Source organism: Dermacentor silvarum, chromosome 4, assembly GCF_013339745.2.
Source record: "Dermacentor silvarum isolate Dsil-2018 chromosome 4, BIME_Dsil_1.4, whole genome shotgun sequence".
Lineage (NCBI taxonomy): Eukaryota > Metazoa > Arthropoda > Arachnida > Ixodida > Ixodidae > Dermacentor > Dermacentor silvarum.
The window spans coordinates 6,069,229-6,093,520 of NC_051157.2; the positions used below are offsets into that span (position 1 = coordinate 6,069,229).

At 48.2% G+C, this 24,292-nt stretch overlaps 1 protein-coding gene across 2 annotated transcripts in view; it reads right to left on the reverse strand.

Moving 5' to 3' along the window:
* Positions 1-19,306, reverse strand: part of LOC119449360 (sushi, von Willebrand factor type A, EGF and pentraxin domain-containing protein 1-like) — a 224,195-nt gene extending 204,889 nt beyond the window's left edge. For both annotated transcript variants that reach the window (XM_037712534.2, XM_037712533.2), the window contains exons 1-3: positions 18,648-19,306; positions 16,065-16,279; positions 5,664-5,828 (exon numbers count right to left, since the gene is read on the reverse strand). In XM_037712534.2, coding sequence (XP_037568462.1) covers positions 5,664-5,828; positions 16,065-16,279; positions 18,648-19,081 — 814 coding nt within the window. In that variant the 5' untranslated portion in view covers positions 19,082-19,306. The remainder of the gene's footprint in view (positions 1-5,663; positions 5,829-16,064; positions 16,280-18,647) is intronic.
* Between the last annotated feature and the right edge of the window lie 4,986 nt (positions 19,307-24,292).

Below are 24,292 nucleotides of genomic sequence, written 5' to 3' on the forward strand. Positions count from 1 at the left end.
GTGTTGAAGAATTTTGGTGTATGCGAGAAGCGGGTCCATACGCATAGCTGAGGGAGGGTGCGCTATATCGGGGTCGGAGGTCGGAGAGTGATTCTCGGGCCGAGGCGTGAGCGAGCTTATTGCCTCTAAAGCTTTGTGAGGATTCGGTACGCTATGGGGCCAATCTGGCCTTTGCAGAAATTGCGGTAGGCTGCTTGTGAGTCCGTGAGAATGAAGGTAGATTCGGGGTCTCGTAGGGGGAGAGAGAGAGGGAGAGAGAAAACTCCATTGAAAGTCCTCACTGGGGTCAAGGCAGGCAGGGAGCTGGGAGACTAGCCCTATCGGAGCCCCCCTTCCTCAGGCGGCGGCCAGACCTTGAGTCTTGGCGGCGTCGTCGGCCATCCGGACGACCCAGACTTGGTCCTTCGGCCTTTTCGGGTGTGGTAATTCTGAATGTAGGATTGGTGCTGTGTTTTATAGTGTGTGGTGCTGCGGGGCATGCCCAGACAATGTGGTCGATATCTGCGCGTGGCATGTTTTGCAGTGCGGTGCGAAGGCATCGGGATAGATGTGATGGGAAAGAGACGGTGTAGGAAAGATGCGCGTCTGTAAGAGCTGCCACGTGGTCGACTGATGGTTGTGCAGAGACTTGTCCGGAGGGGGTATTTGAGGCGGGTTTTACGGTAGTACGTGAGCATCTCGCCATAGGTGACCATGCGGTCGTGTGCGTGGCCGCGCCAGGAGGCTACGGCCTTGTGATCAGGGGCTTGCGGATGGTGAGATCGTCCGGAAAACTGCTGGCCGGAAGAGGAGTAACGTGCCCGGAGGACGCTTGCTCGGGCAGCGTCGTGCGCGGCTTCGTTTCCGGTAAGACCTGCGTGGCTCGGGGCCCAGATCAGCTGGACGCTGCGGCGACGGGGGCGAGATCAATTCCTGCTTTTTTCATGGTAGTTGCGTCTGTATCTTGGGCCCGATACGCAATCAATCTCATTTCCTTGGTGAATGACGGTTGCCATGTATTTGCCTTAGACTGGTCCAGGCGGATCGACAAAGAAGGCGCCCTCGGTGTCTTTTATTTCTCTTGAGCCGCGACGGCGGTCATACCGAAGAAAAACACACGCACCCATAGCTTTATTTTGATCGGCGGTCTTGATCGGCGGCATAAATTCGCGTGGAGGACTACGGCCACCTCGGGGCGACGGAGGAAACTAAACACGCGTTACGGGACCGCTATACGCCGGGAGAGTGGAAGGAAACTAAGCGCACAAGCGCTTGGAATGACGGCGCAGAGAATGCGGCGCGAGCGTACCCATGGGTCGCACAGCGGCAAATCTTTGAGAAACCCTTATTTACCTGATAGTCTACTAATTTTGAAAATGGTGGCTAACTAGTCAACTGAAAATGCATATCGACGTCATGAGACGTATAAGCTTTTGCACAGAATGAAGCGATGCTGCACCAAATTCGGGAGCTGAGTTTTTGCACACGCAGATTGGTTGACGGACACGAAAAAAGCATAGAACCCTCGCCATAGAGCTCGGTAAAAACACGGTGCACGCTAAGATATTAAAACCTGCGGTGTTCGGCAGTCAGGCCTGCGACGACCGAACAACTTAGGGTTGTGTTCGTATCTGGCACCATTTTAAGCAAGAAATGCTTTTAGCTCCCGTTTTCGGCGACCTTCGAGTGACCATGAGCCAATAACCAGAGCCGTTATCCGGGCACTCAAACGAGAACATCCGGGTATTGTTGCGAGAACAGAACGAGATCATGCTGGCAAACAGTCAAAAGTTAAGAAAATGGGGTCTCGAGCCCCCAATCTTTTGTACAGGACAGCATTACATACGCTTGTTAATGCCCAAACAAGCCACAAAAATATTGGTTCTGAGTTCTTTCTTAATGTGTTGACAATATCACTCAAACAGCAACTTTTAGTACGCTGAAGTTTTATTTGACATGTCGAATAGCGAGGTTCAAAAGGCAGATGCAGGACACCATACACTTGATTGTCATCTTTTGGCGCTGAGACAGGGTTGCCTGCGCTCTTTTCAACGACAGCCGTCCGTGAGTTTCGCTGCGCAGGTTTTGCGTCACCTCGAGAGATGGCGCCATGCTGTGTGGCAGCCGGTTTTCTTCTTCCAGCTGGGCAGCATCCATATGGACCAGTGCACAGTATGGTGTGCTGCGGTGTGGTGCCGTTTGGGTGTGCCGGTGGGGTGTGCCGTTGCGAACATGCATCACACCCATTTTAAGATTGTGGCTAGTATCATCTCCAACCAATCTGCTTTGCCTGTAGCCATTTCATGTTCATATCTGCTCTCGATTACGACAGTGCCAAGAGTTTCCATTCTGCGTTCCTGACAAAGAGAGACATGCGTACTACACGTGTAGGCCGCGTTCCGTTTCTCTACGAATAGACCTGACTGCGAAGGCCGCCGTCAAGGACACCGGGAACAATGAGGGAACATGAGAAAGCCGATGTGTCCGCGCTGTGTCTCGCATAGTTCCGCGCGTTTTTAACTAGCTGAAAGACGGCGAGTGCCTCTTCTTTCACTCCTCACCGTTGACCGAGGCTCGAGTACACACGATCACGTTTTCGCAGCGCACTGATGTTCTCGATTGTTTTAAGCATGAAAAACTTTTAGATCCCGTTATCAGCGACCTTCAAGTGACCTTGAGCCAAATGCCAGAGCCGTTATCCGGGTACTCAAACATCATTGCATCGCTCAGAGAACAAAACGAGATCATCCGGGCAACCAGTCAAAAGTTTAGAAAATGCGGTCTCTGGCCTCAAACCCTTTGTACAGGACCGCATTATATACGCTAGTTACTGCCCAAACAAGTTAAAAAAAATATTGCTTTTGAGTTTTTCCTCAAGTTTGTTCACAATGTCACTCAAGTTGTAACTTCTATAGTACGCTCAAGTTTTATTTGTCATTTTCTATAGCGACGTTCAGAAGGCAGATAAAGGGCACCATACACTCGATTGTCATCTTTTGGCGCTGAAACAGGGTTGCCTGTGCTCTTTTCAACGACAGCCGTCCGCGAGTTTCGCGGTGCGGGTTTTGCGCCGCCTCCTTCGATCGAGCGATGGAGCAACGCTGCGCGCCGCGGATGGTTTTGTGGTGTGGTGTGGTGAGGTGGGGTGTGCGAACATGCAGTACACCCATTTTAAGATTGTGGCTATTATCATCTCTAACTAATCTGCTTTGCCGGTAGGCATTTCATGCTTACATCTACTCTAGATTACGGGAGAGCCAGCATTTTGGTTTTCTTTCAACAGCTTGCCTAACGTTAACTGGGACACACGGTAGACGCCGAGCCACCTTTCGTCGACATGTACTTCAGACCTTAGGCTGCAAATTCTCCAAATGTAAAATAACTGAAACCTTTCTTCTTTGTTTTCTTTTTTTTTCCCAGAGCAGCGGGAAACCTTGTAAGTGTTTCGTATAAGCCTCTAAGCGGGAGTAAAATTATAGTGTAGTAATTTTTATTTAGCCCCTAATTAACCGAGACTCTTGGAAATAAGCCTGCATATCACACTTAAGGTGGCGCTCATTTAGTTTATATGTAAATTTTGATGATATAGTTCTCTCGGTACACAGTGAAAGCACACATATAACGTTTTCGAGCACTTATAGACGCACTAACAGCTTCGCTGTAATAGAAATGGCCTCAAATGCGGTCAAACTTGGAAATCCGTGACAACGCTTTTTTGCGGTTCAGGCGCAAGAATCTATAAATGACAGCGGACTCGATTCCACTTGACAGGTACAGCTGCAGTGGAAAAAGGTGAGCACAAGTGACCGATCAACCGAGCAGATATATTGCGGCACGCGACGCTGTTGTTCCCTAGAACACTGAAAACGAGCATGCCAGGCTCTTTGAAACACGAATCATGTCACCTTAAACACCACTGTGCACGGGAACAAGAGCGCGGCGTACCGTAATTTCCTTGCTCCGGCCATCGGACGCTTGTGCTAATATTTTTCCGCTGCAGCTGTACGTAATGCGAAACATGCTTGGTTTCGTAAAGAATGCTTGTTATGAATCGGGTAAAGTGTTCTGCACCGAATGGTTCATGTTTGTGCGAAATGTGTATCCTATGGGACTGTCGGCAAATAAGCACGCATACACACACTATACTGATTCTTTTCGCGGTGATCCCGTGGGCGCTGCCATGTTTGATGACGTGGTGACGCGTCCACTGCTCGCCTCAACTGCCTCCGTTGCCTCCTTGTTTACAATGGAAGTGTATGACGAAAACCTTTGTTTTCGGAGATATCGTAGACGGTGGCTAGGTGGACGACACGGAGCTTTGATCACAGCTTCAGAGAACATGCAAAAGCGATTTCGGAACTGATTAAGCTATGTCCAAACGGCGCAAGCAGCGTATATGGTGCTTGTTCTAAAAGCGGGGCTAAATATGTTCTCCAAGCTATCCAAGCTTTCCGATTATGAATTCAGTCAGGATTAGTGCGTTTTGCTCATTGTTCTTTATTCGGCAAATATTTTGAAGCAGTGGCTTGTCAGTTTCTGACTCAGTGAAGTTCCTCGATGCGGCCACTATCTGATTATTTTCTGCCTAATCGCTCGCGGGTGTGCTCAGTTCCGATAGATTTGTTCTTGCTGCGCACAAGGCTTAAAACGTAGCTGTTTTGTACATTGTAATACCTTGTAGCAAATATATATTACAGCTAGTAACTCGCTTACTCTTGTGGACCGTCACGAAACTTTCAGCTTCGACCATTCGTGCCCCATAGCTGTGTAGTCCGTCATTTATTGTGCGTATACTGTGCGCATATATTCAAATGTGTGCCCATTCACTTATTCTTGATACGTCGGCGATAGAGTGGGCGTAAGTTTTCCTTCCATTTGGAACAGATGTGTATAGATAACGTGTGCGAAACTTACTATGACAGGAAGCGGAGCTACTCCCTTTGGCATTGTTTAACGAGTGGTACTCCCTCTTGCCGACGTTCTGGGGATGAAGCCCTTTCTTTGAAGGTTAGCGATACAAGGCTGGTGGATGAGCAAATTTCTGTATCCTCGAGGAAAGCCGTACATCACGAAGTGCCGGTAACACGTTCGGACAGTTGCAGCAGCGGTTCGCGAACTTGACCACACAGTTTTATTCCATTCCTTAACATGCCAGTCACTATTTTTGCAGCCAACTACTGCACACGTCTTCAATCCACATGATTCAATCTAGCATGATTGGAGCACAATGTGTTAGCGAAAACTCAGTTGCATTTCCGACAGCTGATCGCACAGAAGCAAGGTAGAAGTGGTGATAGTTTCGTATTCGTGCGCGGTCGCTGAGGAGACGTATGGCGCGCCGCCGTGAGCACCATCTCATTTCTCTAAAACAAACTACTCCGCAAAAAGGATCAATATGTATGTAAACCCACTGGCTCATACTCATGGGAACAGCCCACGCATTTAGACTGCGCTGTATTCTGGATCGGACATATTGAGAAAACGGCCAGGCAGTCGTCCAGATATTTCGTTATAGAAAACTGGGTTAAACTCGGCAAGAATGCCTCGCATTGGAAGGGAGATTCTGCCCTTGAATATTCCCGCTAGTGAAAAACCCATGAAATCAAGTCTCGAAGAATTGCCTTGCTAGCCTAAACAAAGTTAAGCGTCGTGCTCGGAAAATTCGCACACGCCGCTATACTCACGCTGGCAGTTGCCCAGTGTGCCGCCTCCTTCGTAGCCTTGCTTGCAGACGCAGCGGTGGGTTCCCCCCTGGGCACCGCACGCACAGATGGCGTTGGAGTCGCACTGACCGCTCTCACGGAGACACTCCTGGACGGCGACAGCGTCCCACTGGCTCTCATGGATGTCTGCCGAGGGATGGCAACAGTCAGGCGGACATTCAGCGAATTGCGCTAGACCACTGTCGATGGTAATGCGATTAGCATTGAAACAATGTCGTTTGGCTCAGGACGCCTCTGTTTACAATCTGTAGTGGATGCTAAGAATGTGAATCGCAGCAATACGTGCATGCGCCGCCACCACAGCATGTGCACCTTCGGATGCCACAAAGGAAACTTCACTGACCTCCCAACCGCATTGTTGTCCCGCTGCTGTGCAGTTGGGGCTAAGCTTCAAATGCGCAATTGCATAGGCTGGTTTCTCAGGCGTAAAACATTATTTTTCAATGTCAGCGAAAAGAGCGCATTCTCAATTTTATCGGTAAAATGTTGTCATACGACACCACTCACGTTCCAATTGTGTCTCAAAGCGCTGGCTTGCACGAGTGAAGCTGGCAAGGGTGTTATGCGAGATTTCTAGGCGTGCGCACGTGATGTAGTGGGTAGAACATGGACATTTTTGCTGACGGAACGGGGTCTGATACGAATCGCAAGATATGTCTTGTTCTTGCAGAGAGTCACGCGATAGTGGTTATATAGTAGCACGCAAAAGTAAGCTGAGAATGCTAGTCGCATTAAAACAAGGCATTCTTTTACGTCAACAACTTAGCTTCAGCGAAGGCTTTGCCGCACTACCTCAATATCAACGTTCGAAGACCATACACGGAAATTTATTTACACTGGATTATTCGTAGCAGTAATTTTCATCCCTTGTACTGTGCATTTTGTGCACGTTAACGAACCCCAGGAAGTCGCAATCGTTCCGTAGTCCCTCACTGTACGGCGTGCATCATAATCAGATCGTGGTTTTGGCACATGAAACCAGAATATTTAATTTTTGTCATTAAACTTTATAGGAGACTTTGAAAGTTTCCGTTTGATTCACTGCATCGCGCTATCCTTGAGAGAGAGAGAGAGAGAAAGAGAGAGGGGTTTATTTGCAGAAAGGCAGAGAGGTCGGCTTGAGCGTTAATTTGCTCTGGCCTGCTACTCTACACTGGGGAGGGAGGGGGGGGGGGGATAAGGCTACATTATATCGTTATGGCGGCTGTAGCATCCTCTTCATGACCACGCATCATGCCATCAGCGTGCCGCGCATCGCGCGGGGCTCGAACCACAAGCATATAAAAGAACACGCTCTCGCTGGTCGCCCTCCTTCGAATAAGTGCAGGAATTACGGCGTCGTAGTCACCTCCATGGAACACCCTTCTCGAGAATTATTGAAAAGAACGCAAGGAAATTGCGCAGTCTGGTGGTACAGCTGTAAGTTAGGGCATTGTTCTTAGACGTATACGTTCTTCTTACTATATACGTGCATCGATTACGTACTGTCGCACTTACATCATGCTCGACCTGAGCTCAGTAGCTGATGCTAACCTACTGAATAAAGGTTGTGAAGAGGCAAGCTTTACTCGATAAAGTTATCCAAGAATTACAGATTCGGCATCACTGGTGTGTGAAGCAAAAGCTGTTCGACTCAACTCAAGCAAAACCGTCCTGGTTATGCTTCTTGCTGAAGTTAACGAAACCGCAGATTTACTGGCGGTAGTGATATGTACAATAGGGGCCATCTATATCTTCCCACAAACTTCTTGTGGGTCCCAATTGAGGGGTACTTGAAATTCGCTACCCATGTGAGTTCTGTCACGCTGAAGACTTCCTATATACGTATCTCCCTCCGATCCACTTTCTTACTCGAGATTAATCAGCATTATGCTCTTGTTCACTCGCGCAGACGTCATTGCACCGTCGTCTGAGGACTTAGTTACACAACACACCTGCAACCAATTTGTATTTGCATAAAAAAAAAGAAACAGGACACTTTTGCCCGAAGCTTCGACAGCGCTATAGCGTTGCGCTTGGACTCTTTCCTTAGGGGCCTTTCTGCTCTGGGATTCAGCGACAGTCATGTTTGATCCGAGGTACAGAAATTTGTGGCGGAGTACAACCGAATGTCCTGTTAAATTTGTATCTTTTCATTTTATTGCGATAGCAATTATATGGACACTCAAAGAGGATTTCTGCCGTCACCGTCGCCGTGAGGTTCCGTGTGACGTCAACGGTGATGAAATCGCCGCCGCGCTCCGGACGCTGTATGTGCGAGTGAAAGGGCGCGAGGGACGAGCGCTTTCCCGGGGAGCGAACGCACGTCGGAGAGCAAACGCGCATTCTGCGCCGTGCTCCCTGAAGGGCTGCAGAATGAAGCGTCTCTTTCCTCCTTTACAATCACCACATATATATATATATATATATATATATATATATATATAGAGAGAGAGAGAGAGAGAGAGAGAGAGAGAGCAATCACGACATCTTCCGTCGCGCGAAAGGCCGTGTGGGGAGGAGGGAGGGGAGGCGACGTTTAGCTGCGGCACCAAATGCGTATTTATATAAAAAAAAATGTCACAGTTTCGCCCTAAGGGCGAAGCAATTAATGCGATAGCAACACAGCAATGTCATACGAAGTAAGGTGAGCGGCTTTGGTAGCAACAACACGCAGAACTGTTGTCGACGCCATCGGCGTTTTGCCCGCGTTAGCTCAAAATGCGTGCGGCGTTGGTGACTGTTGCTGGAGCCTCTGATATAAATAGGCACTTGGTGCCGCAGCTAAACGTCGCCTCCCTTCCCTCCCCCTCCCCCACGGCCTCTCGCGCGTCCGAAGAAGGCGCGTTTGCTCTACATATATGGTGATTGTAAAGGAGAAAAGAGACGCCTACTTCTGCAGCCCTTAAGCGAGCACGGCGCAGAACGCGCGTTTGTTCTCCGCCGTGCGTTCACTCCCCGTGAAAGACGCGCCCCTCGCGCCCTTTCACTCGCACATACAGCGTTCGGCGCGCGGCGACGATTTCATCTCCAAATGACGTCATACGGAACCTCACGGCGACGGCGACGGCGACGGCGACGGCGACGCCGACGGCGACGGCGACGCCGACGGCAGAAATCTGCTTTTGAGTGTCCATATAATTGCTATCGCAATAAAACGTTGCGAGGCGAGAAGGTGGGTAAGATTTCCGACGCTGCTCGACGAGCGTCCCATTCTGATCTCATCGAAAACCTCCGAGCCGCCCCCAGAGGCACCGGCAACAGTCACCAACGCCGCGCGCGTTCGGTGCGAACGCGGGCAAAACCCCGACGGCGTCGACAACAGTTGTGCGCGTTGCTGGTGCTGCTGCATGTCCAAGTTTATACAGCCGATAAAACTACTATCCTTACTCCGTATAGCTCTCTACTAATTTGCTATCGCAATTGATACTTTGCCTTGCGGGTGAAACTGCGACATTTTAGTGTGCTGTTCAATAATTTATTTTTGATTATTTCTACTATTATTGTTTTCATTGTAACATGTATACACTATAGCATCCCTGAAAGTTTATTTGTGGTTACAACTTAGAATAATCTAGCCATTTTTTGGTCAATCCTCCATCGTGGGTTCGAGCCACGAGTTGGATGGGCAGCAACAACGGCGACGCCTCATACGCGGGCGCGACGCGGCGGCTCGTGCTGGCTCAAAGGAAGAGTCGACGACGGCATGACGAGAGTTTGATGACATCGATGGAACGACCGCGACGGCATCACGATGATATGAAAACGAACGCACCATGACGACGGGACAGTGGGATGACGACGCGTGTTTGGCGACAATGGCGTGACTGCTATGGCGTGATAGATTTAGACCGTTTGTAAAATGTATTCAAGCCGAACATTACGCTAGGTATACGGCGTTTTCTAGAGTATGAGCTTCTATTCTGCGTGTTCCGTTGGACGTGTTAACGCGAGAGCGTTAAAGGCCCCAGCGTATCCACGGGGTGAATGATGATGAGTGGGCGAAGCTCCGGAGGGAATCATTGGATCTCCCGCTTAAGGGGACGCTAGCACAAACGCGTTAGAAACGTGCAGTACTCTCTAGTAAGGGGGAGCGGCCACAGCGTCTTACGCAGCCATTTACACATGCCGGAACGTGCACCGCGTTTGCCGACGCCATCACATGACTGCTGAGAGAGTATACCCCCCGTATTCATAAACGCTCCTCGACTTGAACTTGACTTGCCACCGCCTTGGGCAGCGCGTTCGAAACGCGTTGAAGGTAAGGCGGAGAGGCCACAGCGTCTTACACCAGCTTCTTACACGGGCCGTAACGCGCTAGCACAAACGCTTTAGAAACGCGCTAGAAACGCGGCCTTTCGTTAATGTTGGGTATTTATTGCCATCGTGGTGCGTGTGTCTATGTGCGCTTCGTGGCGTAGTGGGCTAACGCCGCGCGCTCGGAAGCGAGGGGTCCCTGGTTCGATTCCGCGCTACGGACACAACTTCGGAATTTTTTTCTAATTTTTCTCAGACTGGTTACACACTACTACTACGACGACGGGGGCGGAACGGGTGCCGCTATAAGGAGCTTCGCTCCTAAAAATCCGGCGCCAGCGTCGGTGTCGGCGTAGGCATCGGCGTCCGTGGCGGAGAAATACATCCCGAACCAGCCCCGCCACACAGGCTCTCCGCCTGGCGCAAGGGCTAGTGAACAAAAATTGAATTTCTCAACGCAAAATCCATCAGAAAATCGTTAAGTACGACTTAACTACAACCTACGGACATGATGTCGTCGGATTGGAATTTGAATACACGAGAAAAAAGCCTGTAAGGAGCCAGGGATCTTTGAATATGCTATCGCGTTGCACTCTTAAAAGCGAAGCATAAGCGTCCTCCAATTATGATGGTGTTTCGCTGTACTTTGGTTCTAGGCGACATTCAGGGGATTGTTGAAAACCGACCCTTTCTAAGTTTCGGCAATGGTTTTGGACACGTACGTGCGCGCCTGGGTGCAACATCAAACAATTAATGAAATAACATGAAAAGGTCCTAGGCCCTTCACATTTTAATACAAGATGGCTTATATTGGACTTGGAAAAATGTCTTAATCCCAGCAATACATTTGCGTTTAAAAGTGAAGCCGACTTTAAGGGGATCGGTGTAAGCTTGGTCTTTGTAAGCTAGCTTTCCCACGTTGAGTGTTGCAATGAAGCCTACTCAAAATATTTGGCCATTATGGACGCCTTTCTTACTGCATTAGTTTTTATTAGTTATTGCAGTTAGCGCGAGTTAAGTCGTAGGCTCGGTTTCAGCGGTGAATTAAATTTTATGCGTAAGTGTCAAATGACCCATTGAGCGAAATGCAGCTCCACTCGCGTGAAACCGGGGGAGGAGGGGGAAACAACTTTATTTTGCTAATTTGGCTTAGTGAGGGGTGGCTACTGGGTGATGCCTCACCTCCTCGGCTCTTTTGATGGCCTGAAGTTGAACCTCCAGGTTCGGGGAGGTGCGAAGCATGCAGTGATGCACCGCTAATGGGCTCATACTGCCTTAAGCAATGGCTCATAACACCGTAAACGCGGCCTCCCCAGGAGTGAAATTCTGCGCTGCAATGATGAGCGGCAACGTTGTGGAAGACGAAAGCGGGAGCGCTCGGCACGCTGGGCACACGCTCGTGCCGAGCGCGTGCCCCTTGCGTACCGTGACGACGACGACAGGAGACGCCGACAGCCCGGGCGCATAAAGTGCTTCGCACCTAAAAATGCGATGCGAACGGGGCCCGTTAACCCTATCGCATTCCGCTCTTAAAGGCGACGCTGAAGCATCCTCCAATTTTTCATTGTCTCGGATAAACGGCGCAAAAACAAAAAAAGAAAAGCACGTTATGTGTCCCTGTCGTGCTACCTGAGAAGTTAGAATGACGATGATGGAGCGACAACGAACGCGGACTGTATCACGATCATGACGTCATAACAGCGGCCGATAGAATGTGTCTATCACGACCATAGCGTGACTGAATCACGGAGCCTGTATGACGACGACGGAGTCGGGTGACGAAGTGACTACGACGGCATCACGAAGGCGGTGCATGACGACTGTCTACAGTCGGAGGAAAAAGCTGGAATGACGAGACCACGATGGCATCACGGCCACAACCTGCTTATCCTGCAAGTTAGTGCAAAGCTTGCATATGTATTTGCATATATTCGTGCTTTTTCGTCGCTGCCGAGTATCGTCAACTTTATTGAGGCTATTTGTCCAATTTCTATTTTTCTCGCCTGTTATTCTTAAGTGTGACTGCCAAGCTATGTCGAAAGAACCGGCCAAAATGAAGGATCAACTAAAGTCTGATTTTCCTAAAGTAAGAGACGAGATGCCGCATCAACTGAAATTGTTTCGTGAAAGTTTAGAAAGAGATCTGTATGCAACACAGGCACATTGGTGTCTGACATAAGCGACCACTGCCTTATCTTTTTCATCTACACCGCGATGACTCTAAGAAAACAACTTATGCCTGTCAACAGTTCACTTATCAGCGTAAAACACAAGAACGTGCAGAGCAGTTCAAGAATGACGTTATGAATCACAATCGGTCACATGTTTTGAACAAAACAGATGCAAATAAGGCATATAACGAATTTATTAGAACTTTTACCCATCTGTACGCCAGCAATTTTTCAATGAAGACAGCTAAACATTCTAAAAAAGTTAGAAAGCCTTGGGATACTCATGAGCTTGCAAAAATCATCAAAACAAAACATAATCGCTATCATTCCTTCTTGCGCACGCGGTGTGAATTAGCATTACAACCATTAAAAAATTTAGAAACAGGCTGAATGCTGAACTAAGAAAGGCAAAGGTGGCGTACTATGAGGACTTATTCGCAAATGTTTCTAGACAACGTCCAGAGATTGCGTGACAAACGATTAATATTGTTCTAGGTCGCCGTAAGGACGATACGCACCTGACATCGATGAAGCTGGGTTCACGTGAGATAACACTTTGCGATTACTTTAACCACCACTTCGTAACTGCACAAAGCGATATTCCTGAAGACAATGATAGCATAGGGGTGGCTTGTCATAGCGATGCTGCTCGCGAAAGCGCATTTTTTTTTTGTGCCTACTGATGAATATGAAGTATACAGTGTGTACATGGGGCTGAAAAACAGTAAAACTTTAGATGTAAATGTTTTCCAGATTAAACCTATAAAATATGTTTTGCAATTTATTGTACTTCCACTTGTGCACATTTACAAGTTAATTTTAGAGACTGCAGTTTTTCCAGAGGCAATGAAACACGCGAAAATTTCAGTTATATATAAATTTAGGTGGTGATCGAAATACTGCGTCTAACTATCGACCGATATCGGTACTCAGTTTTTTCAAGAGGAATTGATAGCTTTCACGTGACGTCACGCACCCACCTTATCACCATGCCGGTGCACCAACATGGCGACTACGAGCACTTCAGTCCAATCCATCTTATTGAAAGCTTTCACGTGACGTTACGGACCCAGCTTATCATCGTGTCGGTGCACCAACATGGCGGCTACAATGACGTCAGTGCAAGCCATCTATAGAAAAGCTTATTTTTGCTTGAATGACGGAGTTTTTTAATAAAAAGAGTGCTTACTGATTCACAATACAGATTTCGGAAAAACAGGTCCGCAGAAATGGCTCTTACGCTGAAAGAGTACGTTTTGCAGAGCTTTGAAAGTAACTACTACACAGTCGGCATTTTTATAGACTTTAGTAAAGCTTTTGACAGCCTCAATCACGAGATCCTTATTCGGAAGCTTTGTTTGCATGGAATTCGTGGAAAACCGCTAGAATTACTCAAATCATACCTCAAACATCGACGTCAGTACGTTTCTATTAATAAACATAATTCGTCCCTCTTACCTATTGTATGTGGTGTGCCTCAAGGATGCATTCTTGGGCCACTTTTGTTTAACGTTTTTATAAATGATATCGTAAGCATAAACAGTGAGGTTCAATTCATTATGTACGCGGATGATTGCATATTGTGTGTCTCGATCAGGTCGTGATGCGAACAGACTTGTGGAAAAATGTAATAAAATTATGGCAAGTTTGTCCGATTGTGCACAGGCAAATAAGCCTAAAGTAAATTCAAAGAAAACGAAAGTTGTAATACTTCGCGCAAAAAATAAGCAACATAACATTAATCATGCTATGTGTTTTCAGAACCACTATTGGTTGAAGAGTTGAAAATCCTTGGAGTATATTTTTCTTCCAATTTACGTTGGGATGCCCCGTATCGAATATCTCTGCGGAAAACTCTCTGGTGTTACCGGTGCTATGGCACGTTGCCGCACATTTCTACCTACGAGAGCAAAAGTTGAAATATACTATAGCCTTCTCTTATCGTATATAAATTAATTACTCTACGCAAATTCCCGCCACCGCAAGCTAAATTAAAGAGGAAAGAACTTAAGCTTACTGCAAGCACCCTAGTCCGGCAGTCTTACGCCACTGTTGATGCGTGTAAAGCGTGCGGACACAGAGCAACGCTGCGCTCTGAAAATGTTCCGGCAACAACGGTGCCTTACCCGCCGCTCAGTGGCTATGGTGTTGGGCTGCTAAGCACGAGGTCGCGGGATCGAATCCCGGTCACGGCGGCCGCATTTCGATGGGGGCGAAAACACCCGTGTACTTAGATTTAGGTGCACGTTAAAGAACCCCAGGTGGTCCAAATTTCCGGAGTCCCCCACTACGGCGTGCCTCATAATCAAATTGTGGTTTTCGCACGTAAAACCCAATAATTTAATTTTAATTAACAACGGTACCGAAACCGCCGCCGTTCGCGACGCGCCCATAACGGCAGGCGTTACCTCGCTCATTCCCGCCCTCACCCCGGCTGCGGGGGGCGGCGGCCCTGAAAAGTTCGGAGCCTGAAGGACCAGCTCTGGGTCGTCCGGCAAGCCGAAGGTGCCGCCCGAGTCCAAGGACTTCGAGCCGACACCTGAGGCCACTAAAACCAAACTGCCGGCTCTTTCAATAAAGTTTATTTCTTCTTACCTTGTCTGGGCTACAACAACTAAATCTAGCTTGCAAAAGCTGGTAATACTACAAAAGAAAATCGCTCGTTATACAGAGAACGTTAATTGGCTTTCACCAACTGACATTATATTTTTCAAATACAGACTAAACCGCGTAGATAAATTATACGAACATAGATTACTAGAATCAATTTGCTTCTCATCCGAATATGTTAAGAATTATTTGACATCCCTTGCTCAGCTATAACTCTGCACTAACATAAAAATACTACACGAAAGCCAGAGGTATGGAAGACACCATGGTTTCGAAACAATTACAGCCAATTACAAATATAAGCACACAGCTACGCTAAATAAACAGTGTTTGCGTGATTCTTTCTTTATAGTGACAGTTCAGTTTTTGCATTCAAGTGTGAAATGTCTTTTTTTTTTCATTGCCTGATGTGTTTCATGCAAGTGCTGTGTATCAAGCCTTCTGTGTATATGTCATGTGAGTGCTACTGCCATGTAAGGGACCCTGGGCCTCCGTCAAGCTGCTGCGACAGCTTTTTGCCCAGGTGTCCCTCCAGTTCTTTTTGTTTCTGGTAAATAAAATTGATTGATTGATTGATTGATTGAAACAAGCACATGCCCTTGGCCTCAGGCTATTACATAACTGCGAGTAGGTCGGCGTAGAAGGCGTGACTACGATGGAATGACGGCAGTCAGATGACGAAGTTGGAATGATGACGATGGAACGACCACGACGTCATCATGACCACGAACGCATACCTAGTGGTCCAAGCTGGTAGACAACTTGGGCCACTGCGTCGGCGTAAGAGGACGGACGGACGGACGGACGGACGGACGGACGGACTGAAAGTGCCTGAAGTAGGCAAAGAATGCTAATCGCATTCAAATGAGCTAACCAATAAAGTGTCTCTCTTATAATAAAATTTAACCGCCTATTGCTTGCGTTGGTGAGTATGGGTGTCAATGAATTTTGTATTGGTGTATCTGGCATTTTAAGATACATGATACTACGTATGATGTGTCGAAAATACAGGTACTGATACGCGTCCTGCCAAATGTATCATTTATTTTACAGATACTAGAAACACAACCAGTATCGTTAGACAGTATCAATGATAAATGTATCGTTGATACTGCCCAGCCCTAAATGAGACTTCTTTGAGCATCTTATACAATACGAGAAGAATGCAGTGACAAAGACTCAATCGAATGAGTCGAACCAAATCGCGAACTATTTTGCGACAACTGTAATATTTACGTCATGCAAGAAAATCAAATGTTTCGTTAATATGTAGTAACAACAAGAACAAAATAACGTTTCACTATCAGAAAACGAGCGTTGACAAAGTGTAAGCCACTTCTCATACCTGTCCGAAGGTCGTTGTTCACTTGTTTGATGTACGCAAAGTCTCGGAGCATGTAGATGTGCTTCTGCGACGTCGCGACAGCTTCGAGCTCATCCTTGTTGATACCAGCGACACCCACTGCGAATATTGTGATGCCCTGGGACTTGAGGACGCTGGCAACGTAGTTTGGCTCGGAGCCGCTATTCGCCTGCCCGTCCGATATGAGAACGATTATACTGCAAGAAAAGAAGTAAACCTCCATGAATGAGAAGTTGCTGTATTGCGCCGCAGGCATTGAGAGAGTGCCAGTGGTGGTAGCCAGCGCAATATTGTGCGCACTTATACGCTGCGCAGCAGCGCAGGCCTCGCGTATCCTGGCAGCATGGTTGCTTCTAGCATCGTTTTCCAGGGTGACGTTTCCAGTGCCGCATATTTAGTTCTTCAGCATGACGAGTAATGATGATTGTTACCGAGGCACTACCAGAGATCGACGGTGACGTTGCGAGGACAGCACTTCCGAACGTCTGCTTCCGAGCCGCACTTATTGTTGCGTTAGGGGGCAGGGAGGTACTGTCCACATTAACCGCATGCTCTACAGTAGCTGATACAGCGTCGTCAACCCCAAACTTCTGCCACCATCCCCTTTTCTGTTTTTCAACTGTCGGAAAACGTGAATCCCCCTTTCAAGATCCACAATCCAGAGCTGCACTGCTTGTCACCCTTCTTTGAACGTGAAAAAAGTTGGTCCTGGTACTTACGTTCCTTCTATGCATTTCTATATGCCTACCCAACGAGGAAAACCATCCGTCCGTCCGCAACGTAAGACCATCACCGGAGCGAATTCAACGCGAAGCGGCCGAGAGAACAGTGCAAACGAAGCTATCAGCCGCCGTGTTGCTTAGTGGCTGCTAAGCACGAGGTCGCGGGATCAAATCCCGGCCACGACGGCCGCATATCGATGGGGGTGAAATGGAAAAACACCCGTATACTTAGATTTAGGTGCACGTTAAAGAACCCCAGGTGGTGCGAATTATTCCAGAGTTCCCACTACGGCGTGCCTCATAATCAGATCGTGGTTTTGGCACGTAAAACCACATAATTTAAGCTTTCAATACTCGGTGCTCTCTGGCCCCATCACAGATAACTTTCAAGATTGGGCCCACGTGGCCGCGCCATACGCACCCGCTGCCGGAGTCATGGTTCATAATGGCTCGACGCGGATGGATAAGGCGCTAAAGAGCGATAAAAGCTTATTACAGCTATGGCTAGGGTTCTATGCCTTTTTCGTCTCCGTCAACATATCTGCGTGTGCAAAAACTCAGCTCCCGAATTTGATGCAAAACCGCTTCATTCTATGCAAAAGCTTACACGTCTAATCACTCGGATATGCATTTTCAGTAGATCTGTTATCAATAGGCCTCATTTTCAAGATCAGTAGACTCTCAGGTAGATAGTAAGGGCTTTTCAAAGATTTACCACCGCTGTGCGACCTGCGTCGGCGCTCGCACCGCCCTCCCTTTGTCGTCGTTCCAAGCGCTCGCGCGCCTAGTTTCCTTCCGGCGTGGCGGTCCCGTCGCGCCTGTCTAGTTTCGTCTGGTTCTCCGAGGTGGCGGTAGTCTTCCACGCGAATGTATGCCGCCGATCAAGACCGCCGAGCAAAATATTTTTTAATATAGGTTATTTTCTTAATATTCAATATTTTTTTTATTATTTGATAGGTGGCTTTTAACAACACATCTCGCTGTGCAGCTAAAGAAGCCACGGAGCGTTAAGAGAAAGCTTTAGCTCGGGGCCAACTCCAATGTCGCCTATTGAACTACACGTAAAAGGCGGAAATATTTTGATGGCACAACCCCTGAACCGATTTGAATGAAGTTTGTGGCCTTTGACAGAAAAAGATATTGCTGGTGCCTGTATATAGATACAGTATTTTCATTGATAGCCTCGATTGTGCTTCAATAATTGGCCAAAGTTGGTAAATTAAAAATAATTTAAGCATCAAGTTTACAAATGCGTAACTGCAGCAAGAACAAATATCGCAGTATTTTTAAACTACGTCTCTTGGACGATGTTTGCGGACAAATGACATAATATAATACAGCTTACGTAAATTTGTTTATTATTTACAATGGTTTCGCGAAAAGAGTGGTATGCAATACATGAATTTGGTGCTCTTTAGACGCAATATTAATTGCAGTTTACAGAATTACAGTCCAGCGCCTGTACTACGAAATGACCTGCATAACGAAGGAATAATTCTGTCTCGATCCTATTGTGAGCTGTGCGGTGCGCAACCTTTACAAGGAAGTGACACGTATAACGAGAGGTTTCGCCGGCTCCTTGGTGATACAGGCGTTCGATGGTATGTAATTTTTCATTGCTGAGTTGCAGAATTGTAACCTTGAACGTTCCGCGTTTTGAACTTTTGTGACTTACAATAACTTTTAACAAGAAACTTGACGGCCTAACTGTACAATCCGCTTCCAAAAGTCACAAGACTGTATCTTTCTCTTTTAAAAGCAAGAAAGCTAATCAAATTAGCCGATAAGAACGATTTCTCCGCTCCCATCTATTAGCTTCCTCTTAGACAAAGGCACTCTTTACCGATTGGCATTCGTCCGGCCGTTGCGTAGCAGACTGCTGGCATACTGCAGCGCCTCTTTGGTCCTCGTGCCGCCTGTGCGGTACGGGATCTGGTTCACCTGCTGCACGAAGCCGCACATGTTGCCGCCGTCGGCGATTTGGTCGATGTGCTTGAAGTTGTCATTGGAGAAGGTGATCACCGTGAGCCGCGAGAAGTCCTCCGACACCACCAGAAAGCGCGCCATCAGTTCGGTGAAAGTCCGCTCCGCCGGGAAGTTTTCTGCCCCGATGCTGCCAGACTCATCGAGCACAAACACGATGTCGTTCTTCTGCTTGGCATACTTTTCTAGGGTGCTCACGAAATCTTGGAGTTCCCGAGTGAGATTGAGACCGTGCAAGAGCACCGGGTATACTGAAACGAGAAGCACAGCTACGAAGTGCGCCACGCCACGCATCGCGAAGCTCTTTCTGCCCGATGCAGCGGAGGTCTTTTATAACCGCGCACTGGGCTGACTGTTCGGTACAGCGTGGAGGATCTGGTTCGTCTTATCGCAATTTGGCCAAGTGATTACAGTGTGCCCCACGAATTGCACTTGAACAACTCACCTCGTAAGAGCGCCGCCTATCGTTTGCTAAATAATGCCACCTCCACGCAACAAACACGCTTGTTGTTCACTGTATATATGTTGTATTATTTCTATCTCAAGAAGTGCTTTTCATATTCAGCTGCGATGTACAGAAAGTAAAAACGACAACATGCTTCGGCCACCCCCCCCCCCCCCCCCCCCCCCCCCCCCCCCCCCCTTCGTCTCTACGAGATTAGCGGGCCGGGAAGTTCGTGGACCTAACTGGTTGCCACGCGTCGCGCAATTGCCCCCGCCTTCTCGCTGGCTTCTACTCAGGTTTCGTTTTTTCCGGAGGAGCTGCAATCTCGCGCTAGTGTGCCTTTTCGTTCCGTTTTCGCCGAGTGCGGAATGAAGCTCTTATGGGCCTTTCCGTTCCAACCATTTTTCTACTTGTCTATACATTCCACATTTCCTTGCTCATCTCTTTTATTTAATACCTGGTCATAAAGAGGGTAAAATAGAAGAAAAAATTGGGACCGTATAAAAATTCGGCAGTCACCCTTGGCAGGCTACGTGAAATATCTCTAATGTGTATCTGTCAGTAGGCGGAATTTGAACTTGTCTCACCATTGGTATTTGCAAATACTACTACAAGTCTTGCAGGCCACATAGGCAGTTTCTTTTTCTGCGTGCCTGTGTTCCGCGATATAGTCTGACAGGCAAAAAGACCGGCATTGAGCAAATTTATCGTAGTTCAACGCTCTCGGCGAAGTCACACATCCAAAAGATGGTAACAGGGGAGCAAATAGCATGATCAAACGGAAAATATATCACACCGAAATAAAGATACGACAAGTGAGAAAAAGAGAGAGAATACATTGCACCAGTGCAAAGAAACAAACATGTATATATATATATATATATATATATATATAGAGAGAAAAATGAGAAGCACAACTTCGCGATTATCTTAGGTTTATTTACCAAGCAGTTTTGGTCGGTGGGTCGACCTTTTTCAAGGGCTACAGTAAATTCTCGCAACAATTTTTTTATATAGAGTCCCGCAACAGTCCTTTTATAAAAAGACTGTTGCGAAGATAACCGCGAAGTTGTGCTTCTCATTTTTCTAAATACACTTGGCCCATTGAAAAATCCAGTTCCTACTATATATATTGTTACGCCGTGTCACTGCCAGTGAAAAGTGAGGGAAGCGAGAGAAGAGAAGAGAAATACGACGTTGCTCCTACGATTGACCCCAGCCAGCATAGCCTAAGGAGCTACATATTTGTGCCTTAATTCTTAACCCTCTCCCGAGGCCGTAACACATTGGTGGACGGTGCTGTGTAATACGAACCCAACGACGGAAGCTCTACTCCCTGGTCTTGGCCGCAGCCGCCGCCTTGCCGGCCTTCCGCCTTCGCCGATCGAGATAATGTCCTAACTCCAGACTTCTGATGCATCGGGGGAACTCTTATGGGTCCCTGGCCGTACTACAGAGTGCCGCTAAACTTTGGCGGGACCTCAGGGGAAGACGTTGACGAATGGCTCAAGAACTATAAGCGGGTTAGCAGAAGTAACGGCTGGGACTCGGCAGCGCAGCTGAGTCATGTTGTATTTTCACTCACGAACGACGTACGACGGACTGTGAAGCCGACACTCTCATGTGGGATGAAAACCACGAGGACATGTTCACCACTTGTGATTGTTTTGTTGAGGAAGTACAGAAAAGCTTCGGCGATTCCAACGCGAAGAAGAAGCGAGCGGAGCAGACATTGGCTCAGAGGGCACAGCTTCCAGGGGAGACATGTACCACATATATAGAAGAAATTTTGAAGCTGTGCAAGATAGTGAATCCTAGGATGACTGAAGAGGACAAGGTTGGACACGTTCTGAAGGGGACAGCTGAAGACGTGTACAATTTCTTGATTGTCAAAAAAACCTGAACTCTGGGTCTGACGTGATGCAGCACTGTCGCACATTTGAAACGCTGAAGATGCGACGGATAGCTCCGAAATTTGGCCGTCTGTCAAACGTCCCAACAGTGGCTAGTGTCGACACTATGTCGCCTAATGATCTCTCGTCGACAATACGCCAGATTTTACGGGAAGAATTGCTTCGATGTCAGCAAATCTGTCGTTGTCCCAGCACCTTTCAGGACGGCTATGCAAGAGAGACAGCACGCGCGCGAACGCCAGCCGCTCCGGCCCCATGGCAGCAGCCATCAGTTAATGCAGCAGACGTCGATGAATGCCAAGGCACACTGCGATCACTTCAGTACTCCGATCGGACACCCTCCAATTACGAACGGCGTTCTCGTTCACCTCGTTTCACTCAACGAACGTCGGCTGGCTACCTGTCCCCATGAAGAGCGATACTGCTACCCAATGCCTTCTGACAGGACTGGTCACTCCGAGCTGCCACAGGTGTCACGACCTCCGCCGGTGTGTTACAGCTGCGGCGTCCCGGCTCACATCTCGCGATTTTGCAACAATTAACCCCCCTACATACCAGCGAGATCCCTTGCTCATGTCTCCCCAGCCTTTCGACCGCCCGTTCTCTACGCCACGGCCACCACGCACGCCCGCCAGTTTACGCTACCCCTCACCGGCCTCTGATCGAAGCTTAACGCCGCCACCAGCCCCACTTGCTCGACGATCCCCATCGCCGCGGCGACGCACGCAGTCACCGCCGCCGGAAAACTGGTCGGCGCGGCCAATGGGGGTGAGGCCGCAAAAAAACCAGACACTTTCGACAGATTTACCCCCGTCTGTGTTTATGCTAAAGAACAAAGTTCATGTACTTGTTGATGGCGTACCTACCATGGCAATGTGGATACAGGCGCGACAATTTCTGTGATGAGTGTGAATTTTAAGAACTTTCTTGGACTGAAAGTGCTATTTTGTATAAGCTGTGGTGCGACATTCCGTGTTGTCAGTGGTGATGTGTTGTGTCCGGTGGGAGTTTGCACTGTGGACGTATCCTTATGCGGCAAGGTGTTTCCCACAGAATTCGCGGTTATTGCACGATCTACGCATGACGTTATTTTGGGAATCGATTTTTTTGTGGGAGTGTGGGGCAACTGTTGACCATAGAAGTGGGCGCCTTTCCGTGCATGGTAGTTTCCCAGCTGCGCTATTGGAAAATTCATCCCGTGATGAATGCATCTTTTTTCGTCTCCGAGGACACGGTCGTTCCGGCATTTTCTGCTGTGTGCGTTCCAGTAACCTGTTGTAGTAACCACCTTGCTGTGTTCGACGCGACGCTTGAACCGATTCATGCGACCTGTGTGAAAAAGAACATTTTAGTTCCCCATTGCGTGGTGTCTGTAGTTGAGGCCGCGCAGGTGTGTGGACAATCAACAGTTCAATCGAGCCTGCAGCGTTGCCTCGTGGCATGAAACTTGCTGTCTTCAAACCAGAATCCTCTACGACGCTATATCTTACCAAGCAGCAGCCAAGCAAACAGACGTTCTGGCAGACGAACCGAGCAAAGACCACGCAGACGTTATCGCACATCTTTTGTAGCGTCGCCTTGCCTGATCACACCATGGCCGATATTTCGTAGCGATGCGTTAGGCTTTATTCTATATACTAGCCTTATTATCCACCGCTCACGGCCGGCTGATACCGTTGACAACGTCTACGTCTACAGCCACATAGACAAGTAGACGTATAGTGCACTAGAAAAGTTTCTACAGTAGATAACTCGTAGGTGCGTTCCCTTGGAGACAGGGAGTGTTGTATTGCCCTTTAGCGGGCGGCATGAAGCTGCGTAGCTCGGCCACATTTAGGCTGGAGTGGACACTCTTGTAATCCGTATGTTACTCTATGCTGGTACCGCGGACTGATCTGAGCAGCTGACCTGACGCCACCCTGCCCGCCCTCGGAAGCGCAGATGAGATCGCCCACACGGCGGCGGTTGCCGTGGCCTCCTGAAACTTAGCGCATGCGCAAGCCGTCTCCCCACCTCCGCTTTCCGCCCCATGCTTTCATCTCTCGCTCGGTTGCGACGCCGAGGCATGCCTACGCTCAGCGCAGGAACGGGCAGCTGCGCTCTAAAAATACATTACTCAACATATGGTAGTCCTACACATACAATTTCTTTGCGTTTTACATCGGTCAAGAGAAAACACCTAAGCACTTCGTATGAGTTGTGAATGCGAAAGCATGTCAAACTTAACACCGCTGAGCGTTCATTCGACTTATAAAAGTGTTTTAGCTGAGCGCTTGCTGTCCGCTCCGCTCAGACCGGCTTACGCTCGCAAATGCTATACAACCGCTTAGCGGAAACGCTATTGCGCTTGCGCACAACCCTCATACCGTCAGCGGAACGAAGACCGTATCCCTCGCTCCGCTACAAAGCCTAAAACCCCTCTATTGACCCTTTTCGCGGAGCAGTTTGTTTTAGAGAAACGAGATGGCGCTCACGGCGGCGCGCCATACCTCTCCTCAGCGACCGCGCACGAATACGAAACCATTACCGCTTCTACCTTGCTTCTGTGCGATCAGCTGTCGGAAATGCAATTGAGTTTTCGCTAACAAACTGTGCTCCAATCATGGTAGATCGAATCATGTGAATTGAAGACGTGTGCAGTAGTTGGCTGCAAAAATAATGACTAGCATGTTAAGGAATAGAATGAATCTGTATGGCCAAGTTCGCGGACCGCTGCTGCAACTGTCCGAGCGTGTTACCGGTACTACGTGATGTACGGCTTTCCTCGAAGATACAGAAATTTGCTCATCCACCAGCCTTGTATCGCTAACATTCAAAGAAAGGGCTTCATCCCCAGAACGTCGGCAAGAGTGAGTACCACTCGTTAAACAAAGACAAAGGGAGTAGCGCCGCTTCCTGTCATTGTAAGTTTCGCGCACGTTATCTATACACATCAATCCCGGGCACGGCGGCTGCATTTCGATGGGGGCGAAATGCGAAAACACCCGTGTACTTAGGTTTAGGTGCATGTTAAAGAACCACAGGTGGTCCACATTTCCGGAGTCCCCCACTACGGCGTGCCTCATAATCAGATCGTGGTTTTGGCATGTATAACCCCATGATTAATTATTATCTATACACATCTGTCCCAAATGGCAGGAAAACTTA